Here is a 20525-nt window from a genome sequence, read left to right as displayed (position 1 = left end):
TGAGTGAAGTCTTTGTTGATCTTTGTTACGCATCTTTTGAAGAAGTAATTTGCATTGCTCACTATATGTATGTATATGCATATGTATGTAAATATGTATATTCAAATGCATGTATGCACGTATACCATATGCTTTACAAGTAAAAAGATGTTCGTATTCCATTCATTTACATATGTATGTACATAGAAGTAAACATGACAGAATATATGTACACATGTATGTATGTTTAACTTTGTAATAGCATGTATGTAAATCGTATAAATATATATTATATGATTTTGATCAGAATTTTAACGTTTGAAAGTCCAAAACAAAGAAGAAGGAACAATCATAATATGAATAATACGAACATATGTATGTAAAGGCGTGTGTATGTGATGAGGAATCAAAACAAAATCGAAACCCTAATATTTTCCGCTTCGACTTATAAATACCCTATTCAGGAAAGTAGAAGATGGATCAATAGATTTCTTACGATAATTCGAAGAGCAAATTGTTAATTTATGGAAAAAGAAAAGCCTTAAATATTGTATTGACTGTATTCATGAGATTTAACATTCAAATTATCTGCTAAATCAGTGTGCTGACACCTTAAATAACCAGTATGTGCCGACCAGCATGTTACTCAGCATGCAATATTTGTTTAGAAATAAGTTTATAAAGTTGATTTATTCAAATATTGATACTTACTAGTATATAGAGTAGAGGGTATTTCAAAATTAGCTTGGAGCTAAACCGTTTTGTGCTCCTCTCCGAGAGGCCACAACACCGACGTTTCAGCTGCGCTCATTCTGATAATGACAAAGCGGAGCTCTACTCAGCTCAGCTCAGCTCAGCTCCGAAGTGTGTTGCGATTTGCATACCAATTCAGTAATGTCCGAATCGTTATAGAGCTGGCACTACTCGACTGTGTGACTACTGCGAAGATTAATAATTTCTTATCAATAACCCGTGTAATGAGTACAATTGCCTATTATATTTTGTTTGTTTGGGCATAGAAATCAATAGATCGAATCTTGTTTACGTATTCAGCTTCTGAGAACGTCGTCACATTGTGAAAACCCCAACATTAAAGCACAAAGAAATTGAAAATGAAGCGAAATGCCTACCTCTGGCTGCTCAATCTCCTAATATTAGCGGCTTCATCCCCCGGGTCCGGCTACAGCGCTAACGTGCTGGCGTTCCAACGATGTAAGTGTAATCTCTTAGCATGATGCAATGGAACATAGTTAGTCAAGTATTAAATAAGCTAAATATAGCAAATGTATTTTTATATCACAGTAAGTTCAACCTACGATTTGTTTATCCTGAGCCCAGAAAATTTTGTTTTTGAAATACCTGACTTACGCGATAAACATGACATTCAAACAGATATATGTACATATATATCTACATACACACATACACACATTGTGTACATGTATTCTTACCCTGAAAATTCCATTGCGAGTCGACGACAATAAGCAATAACAAAATTTCTATTCAGTTCGGGAAGAAGAGGAAGCGCAGTCACAAAGTGATTGCGCGTGTGATTTTCTGTATGAATGTAGATAGGAACTAGAATGTTGGGAAGGTGCTCGTCACTGGGTTGATGGGCTCACTACATATGTATAATTATCGGCTTAATTTACATTTATGTACCAATACTGTATGTAAATATTTCATTTAGCCAAATTTCACAATGAACAATAAATGAAAGGCCATTAGAAATAATATACGATATATAATATATGTGTAGATATATAAGTACAATAATTTGCATTAAAAGAGTTTACCTTACCTGTTTAATTTGCTTGTATTAATAGGACTAATCATAAAAGTAACCAAATGTTTATTTAATTTAACTTTCAGCCGATATTAGTTTACGGAAGGATGTGAGGGATTACCTCAATGCTATATCACCGGCTGAATGGACCGAATTTCTAGCCTCTGGTGTTGATTCAATAAACAGACAAAAAAGGTATTATTATATAACAATCCTTAAGGATCGAAGAAATTATCGGTTTTGTGGAAATAGGATATTTGGCTCTTGAAAGTACCTATGTATATTCATCTGCCTGCGTAGTACAGTCTTACCATTGTGACCTAAAGCTTGAATTAACTAAAGAACTTTCGAAATACATTGTATCCAGGCTGGAGGACACTCTCTTAAACTCCGACATCACAGTTAAAAATGGCACTCTCTCACACACCCAGCTGCTGGACACTCTACCGAATGAACAGTCAAAGCTCGACAGTGAAATCGCCCTTAAAATCCTAAAGGGTAGTCTGTTCATGTACAACAGCAAGTGCCTGCCCAGAGGCATCAGCGGAGACGAGTGCCGGACGTTCCTGGCGACGAAGCCACTGCCCGAAGGAAGCGCCCTGAGCGTCGAGTGCAAGCGGCTACTGAACAGCCCACGCACGGGTCACCACGCCTTTAGGCGCCTGCTCCCACGCCACTACAAGGATGGCTTCCATGAGGCGAGTATTGCAGAAATATATTAAAATGTAAACTGTTGACGATAATTGAAATGTTGTTTGCCTTTGCAGATGTTTGGAGAGGATAAGCTGCCTGGGGCCTGGGCTATAAGCATGGCGCTGTATGATCGGGATAGTGACGCTCGGCCCAGAACTGGTGCAAGAAGAGCCCCTAGCGCTGACGACAGTGAGCACTCCAATTTAGTTCTTGTCCAGTTTGCGCAGTTTGTGGAGCACGACATGAGCAAGCCCGTTTCTCAGTCGATGAGTAAGAAACCCTATTCCGGAGACCGGAGAACAGATTCGCAGTACAAATGCTTATCTCTCTTAACTCTCCAGGCAATGGCTATTCGATTGAATGCTGCAATCGAAACCAGAACAACCTACAGCCCCGCTTCCACCATCCACTGTGCGCGCCGATTCTCTACAATGACAAAAACAACTGGCCCAACTGCCTGAACTATGTGAGAAGCGCGCTTGCTGTGGGCGAGAGGTGCACCTTTGGGGCTGCCGAGCAGGTAGGCGTACTTATTCCCTTAGAGACCCGTGCCTGGACTAATCCGTATCCCCCCAATAAACATAGCTAAACCAAGCTACTGGTAACCTGGACCTGTCTCAGCTCTATGGCATCACTGACGTCGCCGAGCGCAAAATGCGAACGTTGACTAACGGCGCCCTGAAGTCCACCTCGAACGAGAACCTGTTGCCAATGTCGCCGGACGATGAGGATCACAGATTTTGCGCTTGGGACATCAGTGCCAATGCGACGACTTGCTTCATTGCGGGCGACTCACGTGTCAACAGCAGTCCCCTCTCCATTCTGATCTACACGATCTTCATGAGGAACCACAATCGCATCGCTGCGGAGCTGCTGACCCGACACAAGAACTGGAGCGATGAGCAGCTATTCCAGGCAGCCAAGGCCGTAAATATCGACATTTATCGGCGCATCGTTGTGAGGGAGTGGCTAGTCGAGGTACTGGGCAATGAGGCGGCCGCTGAGGTGCTTGCCACGCCCCCAGCATCAGCTGACGAGAGACTCTCGGAGGTGTCCAATGAGTTCGCAGTGGCTGCCATTCGATTCTATTTCTCAATGCTTCCCAATGTACTCCACAACTTGGCCGCCACGAATGAAGTTATCTCATCTAATAAGTAAGACAGTCTAATAAGTTTTGAAAATATTCCTTATAGTTTTATTGTGGTTCGCGGAGTGAATGCTGTACATTGATTTCATATAATATTCAAAAAGATATATGTATGTATATCATTGAATATCATAGAACTTGCAAAATTTTCAATTGAATTGGTACCGAGTTTTTCTTTTCTATTTAACCTTCAAGGTATACATAAGTATACCACAATCCGCAATCACATATCATTTCGAATAAGTTTTGTTTTCTTATAAACCCAATGTTTTTGTTTCGTGAATGAGTATTATCCTATTATAAAGTTCTTATTTGCAATTTTCGTTTAGCAATATTCTTCCGCTTACAAATCTTTTTGAGCTGAAAAATGAAATATACAAACCCCAACTACAATATACTTCCAAGAAACTGAACGAAATATTGCTGAGTCTGCTGCATGAGCGGGCCATGAAAATGGATCCCTTCTACGTGGGCGCTGTAAGTATATCTAACAATCAAAGGTAACGCAAGTAGGACAGTTCCACTCCATCGAAATATCTGCTCTGCAGAGTATATTTGGAGTAGTTATCTTATTTAATTTACCCTTTAACGGAGGATAAACATTATCAATCTTCATTGCAGATTGTGTGGCATGAGCCGACAAAGCCAACGCATGCCGATGTTTTAGCATTTGACATCCAAAGAGGACGGGACCATGGACTACAACCTTATTACAAGTACTTGGAAGCATGCGGCAATAAGAAAACCATTGCGGGTTGGGCAGATTTTGAAGCCGTCATCCCAAAAAAGGCGAGTGAACGACTAAGCTAAGCTAAGAATAGTCTCGGTCATATATGCATTCTCCAATGATGCTTATGGTTTAATCTTCAGGAAACACACACTTTCTCTGCATGCTTACTTTCAAATGCAGGCTTTTTGAATTCAATTAAGATAATTTGTGTTTGAATTTCTAGTTCTGATAATGGAGCAACTATCAAATAGAAGTTCATTACGAAGATACAAACTAGAATCATGTGGGAATGTTATAGATTGTTTTCAAGGGCATGTCCACTATGTTTGCTACCCTCAATAAATTTTTTCATATAAATTTGATTAACCACAATTTTAGATCGTGGATAAACTGCGGAGTGTATACCGAAGCTGGAGAGATGTGGATCTTTTAATTGGCGGAATTTCAGAGCAGACTGTTGACGGAACTGTAGGGCCAACCTTTAAGTGTATTCTGGGTAAAAAAAAGCACTGATAACGATAGCAAATGTACTTTGAAACCATTGACCGAATCCAAATCTTTTAGCTGAGCAATTCTCGAAAATACATCAGCGTCATCAGCAGCGGAAATGGCCAACTGACGACACTCTGCTGAGGGCGTACAGTTCCATAAACGGAACGAAGCTGTTGTGCCTGAACTCTGATATGGTGTCTGTGCCCCAAAATATATTTCGACTGCAGTCCAACAGGTGAGTGCTACCACATCTACAACTCTTGCACAATACCAACGCAAGTCACAACTCACATGTCGGCCAGAAACGCTATCAAAAGTGACAAGACGGAAGGCAGTGAGTCACAGTGCAGTGAAAAAGTTGATTTGCTTTTAATATAAGGTTCAGGACTCGAGCGATAAGCGGTCTATTGTAATTACATTCGTTCAATTGTTGACTACTTGTATTTGCAGCAATTCCCTGGTGAAATGTAACGATATTGTGTGACTGACTGGAGAGGTGCGAGTCCAAATATAAATCCAATTTAAACCAAAACGAATTTCGATGATGTTCCTAAGTACCAGCCATAACTCATCATACTGAACTAATTGTTAAATACTAGATATATATTCAATAAATCTTATAAATCCACAGAAGCCCTTTCGTGTTCATAATACTATATATGTACCTGTAGCTATATTTTAATATGTTATCAATGCTTACTCAAAATTTTTATCTATCTATATACTTCAATTCAAATTTCGCCGCTCGACATGTATGTATGTAAAGTATATCTCTCACATATGTAGTATATCTCTCTTTTTGATTATAATGTATATGCACAAAAAAGAATTTTGGCTTATTCACGAAGTGAAAGAGGGTATTAGTTTTTTATAACTCTGTCTGGCTATCTGTCTGCATGAATCGCTAATTCTATATTTTTAATATAATACAATTGTAAATTCTCTAAAATTATTTAGTATAACTGCATAAATAGATAGTTTGCTAAGATCCTCCATAGATAGCACCGATTTCCATATATATTTTAATCAATATTGATATTAAAATATATATTCCTGAGTGTAAAACCCATCCCAAAATAGGGCAAAGTGCAAACTGTCCGACAGCCTGTTGTTTGCAGTTATCTCAAGGTCATTAAAATAGTATTTCATGTATAGGGTATAAAAGTTAGGATATTATTGAATGAAACACATTTAAGTAAATTGAAAATGTTGTTGTTATTATATTATAATTGTAAGCTATTCAATTTACAATTCTAAGCTATTCAGCTATGCATGTTTAATTAGTAGGATCTAAAATAGCATTTTCTTACTCAAAACACTTGTCTCTTTTAATTAAAAAAATTACCATTTGGGTATCCGACGAATGGATAGCAAAACGAGTATACTCTTTTCCGTCCGCGAACGAGTATAATTGGGACTAGCAAAGAGTTAAAGTCTTATTTAAGCAGCGCTATTAGTTGATCAAATGAAAGACTTCATTGAATTATGAAAGGATTAAGTTGCTTATTCTACAGTGCACTTGAAAGTTATCAATATTTTTAGCTTTCTGACACCCCCCTTGGATATAAAATTATGATAGTTTGAAATGATGATTTATTTGAATAAATGAAATTTGCATTTCTTAAGCAAAAGTTGTCGAAATGCAAAGGGATATACAAATTTTTATACCTTTCGTTTAGCAGGAATTTAAATTGCTGATGTAAATATAAAATTTGATTTGAATAATTTCCATATTTATTTAAACCCTTCCACAACACTAAAAAATGTGTTTTATACAAGTAGTGGGAATGTAATGAGCTGATAAAGTGAGCAAATAGAGCTTTGCTGCTGGTTTTTAGCTGTTCAATGAATTGAAGCGCTCTTATTATATAAGAATATGTATCTGAATATATGTGTATGTGTGTATATACTTCTGTTGATAGCATTTGGACATTCGGCACTGAGAGTACGTAGCAGCACAAACAGAAACAATAATACATGCAATGAAAACAAAAACAAACAGGTAGATAAAAGGTTCTTCCATACAGTGAGATAAGACCCACTGAAACAATTTCGAGCAATCAATTAATAGTCGGTGTGTGTGGAGAGCCAACTGATATCGCTCCATTGGCACATTGGCCCATTGCCATTGGCAGTTAGTTCAAGTTTGATTCGCGGCGTATCGAGAGTGGAAGTTTCTACAAGAGTAGTGCAGTGTCTGAATATCTCGCATAAGGTAACCATTGCTCATCTCGCGTGCATGTAGTTGTTGCATGAGAAATTCGCTAGGCGATTGATAACAAGAAAACATGTCAGATATGCTACATAAATCAAGATCTGAATGATAAAGAAAGTGTGCAGACCACGATTGTGCCCATGATGTCACGAGAATAATCAGTTTTTGAGAAGCTCTAAAAATTAACTGATTCGTAATCAGAGACTAAAATTATATTGATTTGCGTATAATAGCTGGACTTATGTAACGGGCATTAAATAAAAGATTGCTTCATACGACAAGAATTTCCAAACGTATTGCGATAAACGGAAAATTGTGGCATTGTCAAAAAGGTGCAAAAGCAAAGGCAAAGGCAAAACCAAAAGCAAGCGCTCAATTCTGTGTTTATCTAATCAGCACAGCAGTCACCACATTCACGAGTCCGCAGGTGTATTCTGCGAACTATATTGAATGCACATGTATGTGTATTTATATACATTATGCTCACGCAGACAGTGATTTTATATATATCTATATATAATCACATTTATATATATAAGTAATGCCCCTATTGATATTTATAAACTAAAATGTACCTAATTGAAATCTCAGTCGCGCGGTCTTCAATGCACGCATTGCCAAAAAGTTAAAAATCGAATCGCCTCGCAATGGTCAAACCAAGTAACAGGACCCTCAAATATTTTCGACCCATAGTGGTGAGGCGTAGGTGAATATTCCGAAAGACCAAAAACTAACTGATCGATCGAATCGGTTATGATGAATTGCGGAATGCCCCCCTCATGTTAAAAATAAAAACTGCGTTGGACTCGATTGTTGATTTTCTCTAGAAAATTTATATTTTTAATTCTTATAATGATATATGTATGATATATCTTTTAAAATGTCCTGAAGCCTAAAAAGTTTTTAAACCCGGTGCAAAAGGAAAAGTCTACAGTTTTACCAAGAATGATATTAAACTTTAATCAGCGGATGCAAAGCTATCTGTTATTTAAAAACCATGTCTGCACGGGAAGTTAACATTAGTCTATCTATATAAAAGTGTATAAGTTGAAAAACAATGTTCTCAATTGTTTATTTATTGCACTAATTAGTGTGTAATTTAAAAGCATTTCTAAAATAATTAATTTACAACAAACAAGTCCTTTGAATGTATTTTTATACCGTGGCTAAGAATTAGGTTTTTCTAATCAAAAACATATTTTCAACTGATAAAGAAATATACATATAATATATTCAGTTGAAAGTAATCAAGATTATTTATGTCGCATTTAGATTGATTGATAAATACTCCGAGAAAGCTTCTAATTACCTTCAAAAGGTTTGCCTACCATAGGCGGCAATATTCGGCGTGTCAATGCCCTTGCCCTCACACTGCGCTCTACGGCTGTAAATACTATGCCAAATTTTGATATTCAATCAAAAACTCAGAATAGGTCTGACCGATCTGAAAATAGGCATCAGAGTAGCTCTTTGCTTTTTAAGTGTGTGTAACTGGCAGGAGAAGGCTACGATCAGGACGACGAATTAAATCGATCTAGCTATCTCATCATGAACGCCAATGTCTCGTATGTTAAAGATTTCATATTCTAGATTTATATTTATTTATTCAGACTCTATCATTTTTTCTTGATAACGTATTCTATTTCTGCATTATCAATAAGAGTCGATAAGTTAAGTTTTTTTTTTTTTTTAAACATAACTTTAAAAGATTGGAGGCTTCATTGATATGCCTAAAATTTGTATTTATATTAAGTTGGATTTTGAAATCAGTATAAAAACCTCACACCCTAGCTTAGAATATTATTGACTTCGAATGTAGTACGAGTTATGAAATGATGGGTCATATAAGCTATACATTCCTTGATATACTTATCGGAGCCCATGGTACTACATAAATAGCTGCATACCATAAGATCATTAATAGTTTTATGCTTATATGTATACATGTAGGTGTGTGCTTTACATCGCTGTTTCTTTTGCATTTATTAGTAGTATGCTGCGAAACGGGTATGAAAATGGAGCTCATTCCAGTGACAAGTTCACTGAAGGCTACGAGGACGATGATAGCAAGCCGACATATGCCTTGGATCATTTGGTGACCTTTAAATTGAAAAATGAGGCTGAGGTAAAGCAACCCAAGGAGAAAATGAAACTGTTAATTGAGCTGGATAAGACAGGGGGCATTTGGCCCCATAAGATGTACATGTGCTTCAATGGCCAATGGCTGCTGATGCTTAACAAGGACATGAAAGAGATCGAAAACTTTCCGGGCAGCTTAATAACGGAGCCGACAGCCTTCATAAGTGACGATCCACTGGAGACATACAATAATATTTTGATATTCTCAGTTCCGGGAATCTCGCTGGGCAATACTGAAATGCACATATTTCAAGTGAGTTGTCAATTCAGTGAAATAAACGTTGGCTCGATTTAACTGTAACTTGTAGGTAACTGACGTGAGTGCGGTGCACTTGGTGGAAGATCTGCGCAAGCTAAGCAGTGGCTCGCCCGTCACCGTGGACCGCAACAAGACACCAATACGCTTGCCCAAGCCCGAACGTCCCGGCAATCAACAGGCGAAGGATCAGTTCGGCATCGCAGCAGCCGTGGCAGGAATCGCCGCTGAGAAGAATGCTCAGGATCGCGAGCAAACCGATCGCGATGTCCAAGTAATCAATCACTGCTTGTATGTACTCCTGTGCTTAAAATTGGTCGGAAAGCATACAATTTGTTACTTTGCTTGTTTAGTAATAGTTACTACCCATAATCAAAAAGTAGGGCGTTAGCTGATCCTCAGCGGAGGTCATGTCTCGAAAATATCAATTCTAATCGAAAAAATCTTGTTTAGAAATTCTCTGAGTATTCAAAAACTAATATAATTTAACTTACTGAGTTCTCAAACTTGCTTCATCTACTATTTTATTTATTTCTTTAATACAGCGAAGACGTGGAGCGTTTCATAGCGAGATTGCACTATGCAGCTGAGGCACTGCATGAGTTGGAGTCTCGGAAGAATCAGCATAACCCTCATGGGGAAGGCCTGTTGGTCCTACGATCACGTCCGCCCATTGAGACCGAGTTCTATGATATTCTAGCCAAGATCAAGTTGGCACTTAATTTTTCATTCAAACTGCAGAACCATTTTAGTAAGACCGCTGATCCAATTCACAATGTTTTCACATCCCTGCAAACGATTGTGAACGTCTGCAATGATGTATACGCCGGAACTCATCTGCCGGAGAGCGTTGTCAATCCTCTGCTACGCCGAGAAACGATTGGATATTTGAATGCCACACTGGACTCAAATGAGAAGAGTCTCTGGCTTAGTCTGGGCCCGAATTGGACAGTCCCGAAAGATCAATTTAAGGATCACGTAGGGAAATACCACCCCATTTTCTATGACGACTGGTCGCCAGACTGGGTAGTGGATGAGCCAGTAGCGTATTTAGCACCTGTGCTCAAGAAAACGCCAACGTCGTCGCCCGTGGGTGTTCCTCTAAGCCCAACAAGCAATCGCACTTGGCTCAGTCGCCTTCAGAGCCGCAACGTAAATATCGCACAGGTCGCTTATAATAAGACGGCCACCAATGATAAGGAACTAAATGTTGCGAAGGGCGAGTACTTGGAGGTAAGTTGTTATCTTCTTCTATGATTAAGTGTGAAAGAATGTTAAATATTTCTATTTGGCATATGCAGGTAATCGACGACTCTAAAAACTGGTGGAAGGCACGGAACTCTTCAGGGAACATTGGCTACGTACCACACACCGTCTTAATCCCTTACAATTTTGATCCCGTACTTAATAGGAGCATGCGCGACAATGAGTCACTCGCCTCTGAACCTATGGAAAATGGTGATGGGGAGGTAAAGAATCCACTTTACCGCAACACGATGGCAATGTACGTGCCGAATGGAGACCGTGAATCACAGCAACCGGTGGGAAATGCGAAAAACATGCCGCGATCCTACTCCATGCCTAATGTGCCGATTCCTCCACCGATGCCACCGGCAAGTGATAGTCAAACACCGACTCCGAGTGGAACCCTCAAACGAAATATGGCCGCTGCTGGAACCCTTGCAGGTGTGTTCTAAAACAACTTCCCAATTCGTAACTAAATCGTTCAATATAATACCATGGTCTTCAAACAGCAATGCGTGCTCGCAACGACTGCGATGCCGATGATGAGGCCTACCTTATGCAGAGCGATGTTAACGACGAGCTGAAGGTGTTGCTCCAACAGAGACAGCAGCGCAGGGATCTTGAAATCCTGAAGACGCCCGAGATATATATTACCCAGAACTCCACGCCCAAGGAAGTGGAGGAATGGTTGCGCGGCAAAGGCTTTTCCGACAATATTGTCAAGCGACTGCACACGCTAAGCGGCGAGGAAATATTTGCGCTCTCTGCTCACACCATCGAGAGTTACTTTGGGCAGCGCGAAAGTCGTCGACTCATATCACAGATTGTGCTACAGAAGAACTTCTGCGAGGTACAGTTGCTCTCACTATATTTACATATAAACTCTATTTATAGCGCTATTTTGTTTCAGTACAAAACAATTCGATCATCCGAGTTGTCAGCAAAGCTAGCACGTGCCAGGCAAAAGGCTGACCAAGCAAACAGCGATCCTAATGAGGTCTTCTAGGCATTCCTTTGTTACTCTATGTTGACTTTTGCATTGGAGGTTGATTTGAACACTTCGAATCAAATGAACTACGATTATGTGGTACTAAAATATATTTAGTCTGCGTATTCAACAGAAACCTTTAAATTCTTTCATTATTTATAATGTTTTGTTCATTTATTTTAATATATACATACATATCTGTACATACTATACAATATGAAAATAAAAAGTGTAAATTAAATGATTGAATTTCCCGGGGATTATCTAAACGCCATACAAGACTTTATATGCATTAATAAGTAAGTTGATTGCCTATAAAGTGTGTGTGCTTATTTGCAATATTATTTATCAACTACAATTTTGTTTGGTACTTCAGATCTTTGTTGTACTTGTGTACTTTAACATGTCCAACTACATCTATTAGCGGAATCTGGCGAAACCCACATATTAATTACCCCATTGGCGAACTAAATGAGTTTTAGCACTGCTAATGGTCGCAGTTTTCAAAATGTTGTATTCAAGGCCGTATGACAAGATTTTCAAATTGTGAAAATGTGCAAGCATACAACATAAATGCGTCGATCTAACTATGTACGGTATACAGTGGCGGGCGCAGAAATTAATAGCTGGGTACATAAGGGGTACCACAAATTTCAATAACATTATATAGTAGATTAAAAACAAGCAAGAATGGAAATAGTAGAAGTAGTAGAATGGAATATGTAGAATTCCCTATATACAAGATAAACCTTTTATAACTAATACAAATTACTTAATATTAATGAAGTATATTTAATTCAATGCTATAATTCTTAGTCTCAGCCCATTTGTATGCATGAGACAATTTTCTCTTGCGCTTTGAATATAATTTAATTGCGGTACACGAATTTTTGGATGTTTAGACTGAAACCGGAGCATGAAATAAAGATATGGGTACTTCGTACTACAATATAGATAGAGATATATGTAAGATAGAAATGTTCACATGTAGATAGAGAGTTAGATCACATCGTGTATTATATGTTAAGAAACATTTGAATGTTTTAATGAGGTTTTCTAATTAATAAGAAGGGAATATTCTTCAAGATAAGACTTTTATGTAATTTAAATCTAAGGAAAATCAACTCGATTTTTGCAATTTTTGACTTTTGATACATCATCATTGTCATCATTATTATCATCATCATATCAGCTTTATAGTTCCCCACATTTTAATGATAAGAAATATTTATAGCACAGTTATATTTGGAATGTTATAAAATTTTACTTGTTAGCTTCTTCATACAAAATGGGAACATTTACTGCCTAGGCTGAAGTATAACTAATAGAGTATTATTATAAAACACAAACAAAGACATTCAATGTCAAATATATGGGGGATTAAAAGTATCAAGGGAGAGTGGAGAGCAGTCGTCCCTGTTATACTCGTTCACACAGTGGTATATTGGTTTTGTGAAATTTACCAATTTGAATATATACTCGCATTAACACCTTAAAATCAAAAATATATTTTATAAAATATCTATGGCTATTGGAGGCCTCATTAGCGTGCGTGGGTATTCACAGTAGTCCATACTTTCCACAGTTTTTCCTAGTACTATAATATACTATAGAGCGTGGAAGATCGGTATATTGTATATTCTAAAAAAAACAAGTAATAAAATTCTAGTCGAGAGTGCTCGACTAGATACTACCCTGAACCCAACAAATAAAAATGCTCATTTAGTATGGCTGAAATTTCAATTTCGATGTATTTAAAAATATAAATAAAATACCAAACTCATTTAATAAAATATAAAAATATTTTGAAACAATTAGAAAAAATTAACATCAGTTGCATCGATCGGGATTCGAACCGCGACTGCTCGATCGAGCGTCATGCTGCTAACACAAATAGATTCACTGCTGCAGCGCCATCTACCAAAACTAAACGAAACTAACTGCTGATGTGATTCTAAGAATCAGCTAGAATAACCAAGCTATTAAAAACGCACATAAAGTATAGTTCAAATTTCAATTTCGGTGTATTTATAAATATAAATTAAATAGAAAACGCATTTATGAAAATATAAAAATATTTTGAAACAATTAAAAAAAAAATTAACATCACTTGCATCGATCGGGATTCGAACCGCGACTCCTCGTATCGAGCGTCATGCTGCTAACACACTAGGCCACCTCACTCCTGCTAGTGGTGCTGGCAAAACTCAAATAGATTCACTGCTGCTGCGCCATCTACCAAAACTAAACGAAACTAACAGCTGATGTGATTCAACGAATGTTTTTGTTGTAGCTGCTGCACGTGCGTTTGTTAATTGGCCAAATATTTGATTATTTTTTATTAATTTTTGACTGAACGGAATTTAATGAAACTTTCAGCATATGATCTACATATTATATTGAATATTTGAGAAATTTAAAAAAAAGAAAAATCATTCACAATTAGCTATAGTGGCATCTGATTTGAACTTGAATGTTTATACTCGATAAAAATATAACGGGATGATTTATCGAATTTTAAAAGCAAACTCGACGTCCGCGCTGTATAAACGGTCATTTAGGTGTGTGCTTTACATCGCTGTTTCTTTTGCATTTATTAGTAGTATGCTGCGAAACGGGTATGAAAATGGAGCTCATTCCAGTGACAAGTTCACTGAAGGCTACGAGGACGATGATAGCAAGCCGACATATGCCTTGGATCATTTGGTGACCTTTAAATTGAAAAATGAGGCTGAGGTAAAGCAACCCAAGGAGAAAATGAAACTGTTAATTGAGCTGGATAAGACAGGGGGCATTTGGCCCCATAAGATGTACATGTGCTTCAATGGCCAATGGCTGCTGATGCTTAACAAGGACATGAAAGAGATCGAAAACTTTCCGGGCAGCTTAATAACGGAGCCGACAGCCTTCATAAGTGACGATCCACTTGAGACATACAATAATATTTTGATATTCTCAGTTCCGGGAATCTCGCTGGGCAATACTGAAATGCACATATTTCAAGTGAGTTGTCAATTCAGTGAAATAAACGTTGGCTCGATTTAACTGTAACTTGTAGGTAACTGACGTGAGTGCGGTGCACTTGGTGGAAGATCTGCGCAAGCTAAGCAGTGGCTCGCCCGTCACCGTGGACCGCAACAAGACACCAATACGCTTGCCCAAGCCCGAACGTCCCGGCAATCAACAGGCGAAGGATCAGTTCGGCATCGCAGCAGCCGTGGCAGGAATCGCCGCTGAGAAGAATGCTCAGGATCGCGAGCAAACCGATCGCGATGTCCAAGTAATCAATCACTGCTTGTATGTACTCCTGTGCTTAAAATTGGTCGGAAAGCATACAATTTGTTACTTTGCTTGTTTAGTAATAGTTACTACCCATAATCAAAAAGTAGGGCGTTAGCTGATCCTCAGCGGAGGTCATGTCTCGAAAATATCAATTCTAATCGAAAAAATCTTGTTTAGAAATTCTCTGAGTATTCAAAAACTAATATAATTTAACTTACTGAGTTCTCAAACTTGCTTCATCTACTATTTTATTTATTTCTTTAATACAGCGAAGACGTGGAGCGTTTCATAGCGAGATTGCACTATGCAGCTGAGGCACTGCATGAGTTGGAGTCTCGGAAGAATCAGCATAACCCTCATGGGGAAGGCCTGTTGGTCCTACGATCACGTCCGCCCATTGAGACCGAGTTCTATGATATTCTAGCCAAGATCAAGTTGGCACTTAATTTTTCATTCAAACTGCAGAACCATTTTAGTAAGACCGCTGATCCAATTCACAATGTTTTCACATCCCTGCAAACGATTGTGAACGTCTGCAATGATGTATACGCCGGAACTCATCTGCCGGAGAGCGTTGTCAATCCTCTGCTACGCCGAGAAACGATTGGATATTTGAATGCCACACTGGACTCAAATGAGAAGAGTCTCTGGCTTAGTCTGGGCCCGAATTGGACAGTCCCGAAAGATCAATTTAAGGATCACGTAGGGAAATACCACCCCATTTTCTATGACGACTGGTCGCCAGACTGGGTAGTGGATGAGCCAGTAGCGTATTTAGCACCTGTGCTCAAGAAAACGCCAACGTCGTCGCCCGTGGGTGTTCCTCTAAGCCCAACAAGCAATCGCACTTGGCTCAGTCGCCTTCAGAGCCGCAACGTAAATATCGCACAGGTCGCTTATAATAAGACGGCCACCAATGATAAGGAACTAAATGTTGCGAAGGGCGAGTACTTGGAGGTAAGTTGTTATCTTCTTCTATGATTAAGTGTGAAAGAATGTTAAATATTTCTATTTGGCATATGCAGGTAATCGACGACTCTAAAAACTGGTGGAAGGCACGGAACTCTTCAGGGAACATTGGCTACGTACCACACACCGTCTTAATCCCTTACAATTTTGATCCCGTACTTAATAGGAGCATGCGCGACAATGAGTCACTCGCCTCTGAACCTATGGAAAATGGTGATGGGGAGGTAAAGAATCCACTTTACCGCAACACGATGGCAATGTACGTGCCGAATGGAGACCGTGAATCACAGCAACCGGTGGGAAATGCGAAAAACATGCCGCGATCCTACTCCATGCCTAATGTGCCGATTCCTCCACCGATGCCACCGGCAAGTGATAGTCAAACACCGACTCCGAGTGGAACCCTCAAACGAAATATGGCCGCTGCTGGAACCCTTGCAGGTGTGTTCTAAAACAACTTCCCAATTCGTAACTAAATCGTTCAATATAATACCATGGTCTTCAAACAGCAATGCGTGCTCGCAACGACTGCGATGCCGATGATGAGGCCTACCTTATGCAGAGCGATGTTAACGACGAGCTGAAGGTGTTGCTCCAACAGAGACAGCAGCGCAGGGATCTTGAAATCCTGAAGACGCCCGAGATATATATTACCCAGAACTCCACGCCCAAGGAAGTGGAGGAATGGTTGCGCGGCAAAGGCTTTTCCGACAATATTGTCAAGCGACTGCACACGCTAAGCGGCGAGGAAATATTTGCGCTCTCTGCTCACACCATCGAGAGTTACTTTGGGCAGCGCGAAAGTCGTCGACTCATATCACAGATTGTGCTACAGAAGAACTTCTGCGAGGTACAGTTGCTCTCACTATATTTACATATAAACTCTATTTATAGCGCTATTTTGTTTCAGTACAAAACAATTCGATCATCCGAGTTGTCAGCAAAGCTAGCACGTGCCAGGCAAAAGGCTGACCAAGCAAACAGCGATCCTAATGAGGTCTTCTAGGCATTCCTTTGTTACTCTATGTTGACTTTTGCATTGGAGGTTGATTTGAACACTTCGAATCAAATGAACTACGATTATGTGGTACTAAAATATATTTAGTCTGCGTATTCAACAGAAACCTTTAAATTCTTTCATTATTTATAATGTTTTGTTCATTTATTTTAATATATACATACATATCTGTACATACTATACAATATGAAAATAAAAAGTGTAAATTAAATGATTGAATTTCCCGGGGATTATCTAAACGCCATACAAGACTTTATATGCATTAATAAGTAAGTTGATTGCCTATAAAGTGTGTGTGCTTATTTGCAATATTATTTATCAACTACAATTTTGTTTGGTACTTCAGATCTTTGTTGTACTTGTGTACTTTAACATGTCCAACTACATCTATTAGCGGAATCTGGCGAAACCCACATATTAATTACCCCATTGGCGAACTAAATGAGTTTTAGCACTGCTAATGGTCGCAGTTTTCAAAATGTTGTATTCAAGGCCGTATGACAAGATTTTCAAATTGTGAAAATGTGCAAGCATACAACATAAATGCGTCGATCTAACTATGTACGGTATACAGTGGCGGGCGCAGAAATTAATAGCTGGGTACATAAGGGGTACCACAAATTTCAATAACATTATATAGTAGATTAAAAACAAGCAAGAATGGAAATAGTAGAAGTAGTAGAATGGAATATGTAGAATTCCCTATATACAAGATAAACCTTTTATAACTAATACAAATTACTTAATATTAATGAAGTATATTTAATTCAATGCTATAATTCTTAGTCTCAGCCCATTTGTATGCATGAGACAATTTTCTCTTGCGCTTTGAATATAATTTAATTGCGGTACACGAATTTTTGGATGTTTAGACTGAAACCGGAGCATGAAATAAAGATATGGGTACTTCGTACTACAATATAGATAGAGATATATGTAAGATAGAAATGTTCACATGTAGATAGAGAGTTAGATCACATCGTGTATTATATGTTAAGAAACATTTGAATGTTTTAATGAGGTTTTCTAATTAATAAGAAGGGAATATTCTTCAAGATAAGACTTTTATGTAATTTAAATCTAAGGAAAATCAACTCGATTTTTGCAATTTTTGACTTTTGATACATCATCATTGTCATCATTATTATCATCATCATATCAGCTTTATAGTTCCCCACATTTTAATGATAAGAAATATTTATAGCACAGTTATATTTGGAATGTTATAAAATTTTACTTGTTAGCTTCTTCATACAAAATGGGAACATTTACTGCCTAGGCTGAAGTATAACTAATAGAGTATTATTATAAAACACAAACAAAGACATTCAATGTCAAATATATGGGGGATTAAAAGTATCAAGGGAGAGTGGAGAGCAGTCGTCCCTGTTATACTCGTTCACACAGTGGTATATTGGTTTTGTGAAATTTACCAATTTGAATATATACTCGCATTAACACCTTAAAATCAAAAATATATTTTATAAAATATCTATGGCTATTGGAGGCCTCATTAGCGTGCGTGGGTATTCACAGTAGTCCATACTTTCCACAGTTTTTCTCAGTACTATAATATACTATAGAGCGTGGAAGATCGGTATATTGTATATTCTAAAAAAAACCAAGTAATAAAATTCTAGTCGAGAGTGCTCGACTAGATACTACCCTGAACCCAACAAATAAAAATGCTCATTTAGTATGGCTGAAATTTCAATTTCGATGTATTTAAAAATATAAATAAAATACCAAACTCATTTAATAAAATATAAAAATATTTTGAAACAATTAGAAAAAATTAACATCAGTTGCATCGATCGGGATTCGAACCGCGACTGCTCGATCGAGCGTCATGCTGCTAACACACTATGCCACCTCACTCCTGCTAGTGGCGCTGGCAAAACTCAAATAGATTCACTGCTGCAGCGCCATCTACCAAAACTAAACGAAACTAACTGCTGATGTGATTCTAAGAATCAGCTAGAATAACCAAGCTATTAAAAACGCACATAAAGTATAGTTCAAATTTCAATTTCGGTGTATTTATAAATATAAATTAAATAGAAAACGCATTTATGAAAATATAAAAATATTTTGAAACAATTAAAAAAAAAATTAACATCACTTGCATCGATCGGGATTTGAACCGCGACTCCTCGGATCGAGCGTCATGCTGCTAACACACTAGGCCACCTCACTCCTGCTAGTGGTGCTGGCAAAACTCAAATAGATTCACTGCTGCTGCGCCATCTACCAAAACTAAACGAAACTAACAGCTGATGTGATTCAACGAATGTTTTTGTTGTAGCTGCTGCACGTGCGTTTGTTAATTGGCCAAATATTTGATTATTTTTTATTAATTTTTGACTGAACGGAATTTAATGAAACTTTCAGCATATGATCTACATATTATATTGAATATTTGAGAAATTTAAAAAAAAGAAAAATCATTCACAATTAGCTATAGTGGCATCTGATTTGAACTTAAATGTTTATACTCGATAAAAATATAACGGGATGATTTATCGAATTTTAAAAGCAAACTCGACGTCCGCGCTGTATAAACGGTCATTTTAAAAAAAAATTCAAGTCTCTAGCTCTTATATCTTCGGAAATCGACGCGTTCAAACATACGGACAGACGGACAGACGGACAGACAGACAGACGGACAGGGCCAAATCGACTCAGCTCGTCGCCCTGATCAAGAATATATATACTTTGTGGGGTCTGCCACGCCTCGTTCTGCCTGTTACATACATTTCAACAAAACCATTATACCCTGATTTCCCATTTTCAATGGGTTCAGGGTATAAAAATATATGTATATTCCTCTTGGGAAGGGGAAAATCGTAAAGCAACTATATTTTCCAATGCTTTAAGAATAACAGTTTTTTGAGTGTAATTGAATATTCTACAGTCGGTAATGCCCAACTATTCTAATTTGTTTTTTTTTTTTTTTTTTATTGATATATATTAATCTCCATAATATGTTTAGCAATATTTCCTGTATTTTTTGACTGACACGAGGCCCCTGGAGCCCCTGTGCAGTCTACCACTGATGCTGGACTAATCTGTATCGTTATGTTATTTTAAAGCGTACGATAAATTATCATAGTAATTACTAAGCAAAGCGGTAAACGTAGAGCTGCCTTTTTTTGTAAGCTGCGTTCTACTTGTAGAAATGAGATGTGAGTGCGTATACAATTTCTATATCGTCAATCATGTTTCTATACCAGTATGTAAATAATAAGACGTTGTGAAAAGTTGCAATATTATATTGTGCTGAAAATGTTTAATTAATGAAAACAATTGTCCAATCGTCAACGTCACGCAAACGCAACTCCAGTTTGCGTAACATGTTCAAAAGAAAAGCTTTCTAGGTCACAGATGGCGGTGGCGATGCCGATTCCATTCGACATTTGTCGCATTACAACAGTCGCACTCCAAAAAGGTCGATGGGGTTACGTCTGTGTATGTGTATATATGTGTGTGTGTGTGTGTATGTCCAACTTCGTATTTCATATGCGAGCATACCTTAATGCTATACAAATGGCTTTTGGCCCAGATTGTGAAGCACTGCTCTGCGGGT

At 38.0% G+C, this 20525-nt stretch overlaps 3 protein-coding genes across 8 annotated transcripts; all 3 read left to right on the top strand.

The window, feature by feature from the left end:
* Nucleotides 1-803: 803 nt before the first annotated feature.
* Nucleotides 804-5460, top strand: Irc (Immune-regulated catalase). The gene is made up of 12 exons (XM_018017802.2): nt 804-953; nt 1033-1191; nt 1852-1960; nt 2133-2463; nt 2533-2728; nt 2800-2978; nt 3044-3612; nt 3935-4082; nt 4227-4394; nt 4714-4831; nt 4900-5062; nt 5278-5460. Exons 2-12 carry the CDS (start codon nt 1092-1094, stop codon nt 5309-5311), a joined length of 2115 nt encoding a protein of 704 aa, XP_017873291.1. The 5' UTR covers nt 804-953; nt 1033-1091; the 3' UTR covers nt 5312-5460.
* Nucleotides 5461-6882: 1422 nt separating this feature from the next.
* Nucleotides 6883-11915, top strand: LOC108620826 (epidermal growth factor receptor kinase substrate 8). Of its 6 annotated transcripts, none has more exons than XM_018017800.2 (7): nt 6883-7042; nt 9032-9434; nt 9490-9728; nt 9983-10670; nt 10739-11123; nt 11192-11532; nt 11593-11915. In XM_018017800.2, exons 2-7 carry the CDS (start codon nt 9036-9038, stop codon nt 11686-11688), a joined length of 2148 nt encoding a protein of 715 aa, XP_017873289.1. In that variant the 5' UTR covers nt 6883-7042; nt 9032-9035; the 3' UTR covers nt 11689-11915. The 6 variants fall into 6 exon arrangements, with proteins under 6 accessions (XP_017873289.1, XP_089331702.1, XP_089331691.1 ...); XM_089475576.1 differs by having other exon boundaries at nt 6895-7042; nt 9035-9434; XM_089475565.1 differs by lacking the exon at nt 6883-7042 and adding an exon at nt 7072-7500.
* Nucleotides 11916-14248: 2333 nt separating this feature from the next.
* Nucleotides 14249-17154, top strand: LOC149270920 (epidermal growth factor receptor kinase substrate 8-like). Its single transcript, XM_089476302.1, has 6 exons — nt 14249-14673; nt 14729-14967; nt 15222-15909; nt 15978-16362; nt 16431-16771; nt 16832-17154. Exons 1-6 carry the CDS (start codon nt 14275-14277, stop codon nt 16925-16927), a joined length of 2148 nt encoding a protein of 715 aa, XP_089332428.1. The 5' UTR covers nt 14249-14274; the 3' UTR covers nt 16928-17154.
* The last annotated feature ends 3371 nt before the right edge of the window (nt 17155-20525 follow it).

The sequence above is a fragment of the Drosophila arizonae genome, chromosome 2, assembly GCF_054131065.1.
Source record: "Drosophila arizonae isolate 15081-1271.41 chromosome 2, UAZ_ARI_1.0, whole genome shotgun sequence".
NCBI lineage: Eukaryota > Metazoa > Arthropoda > Insecta > Diptera > Drosophilidae > Drosophila > Drosophila arizonae.
This window is presented reverse-complemented; position numbering and strand designations above follow the sequence as displayed.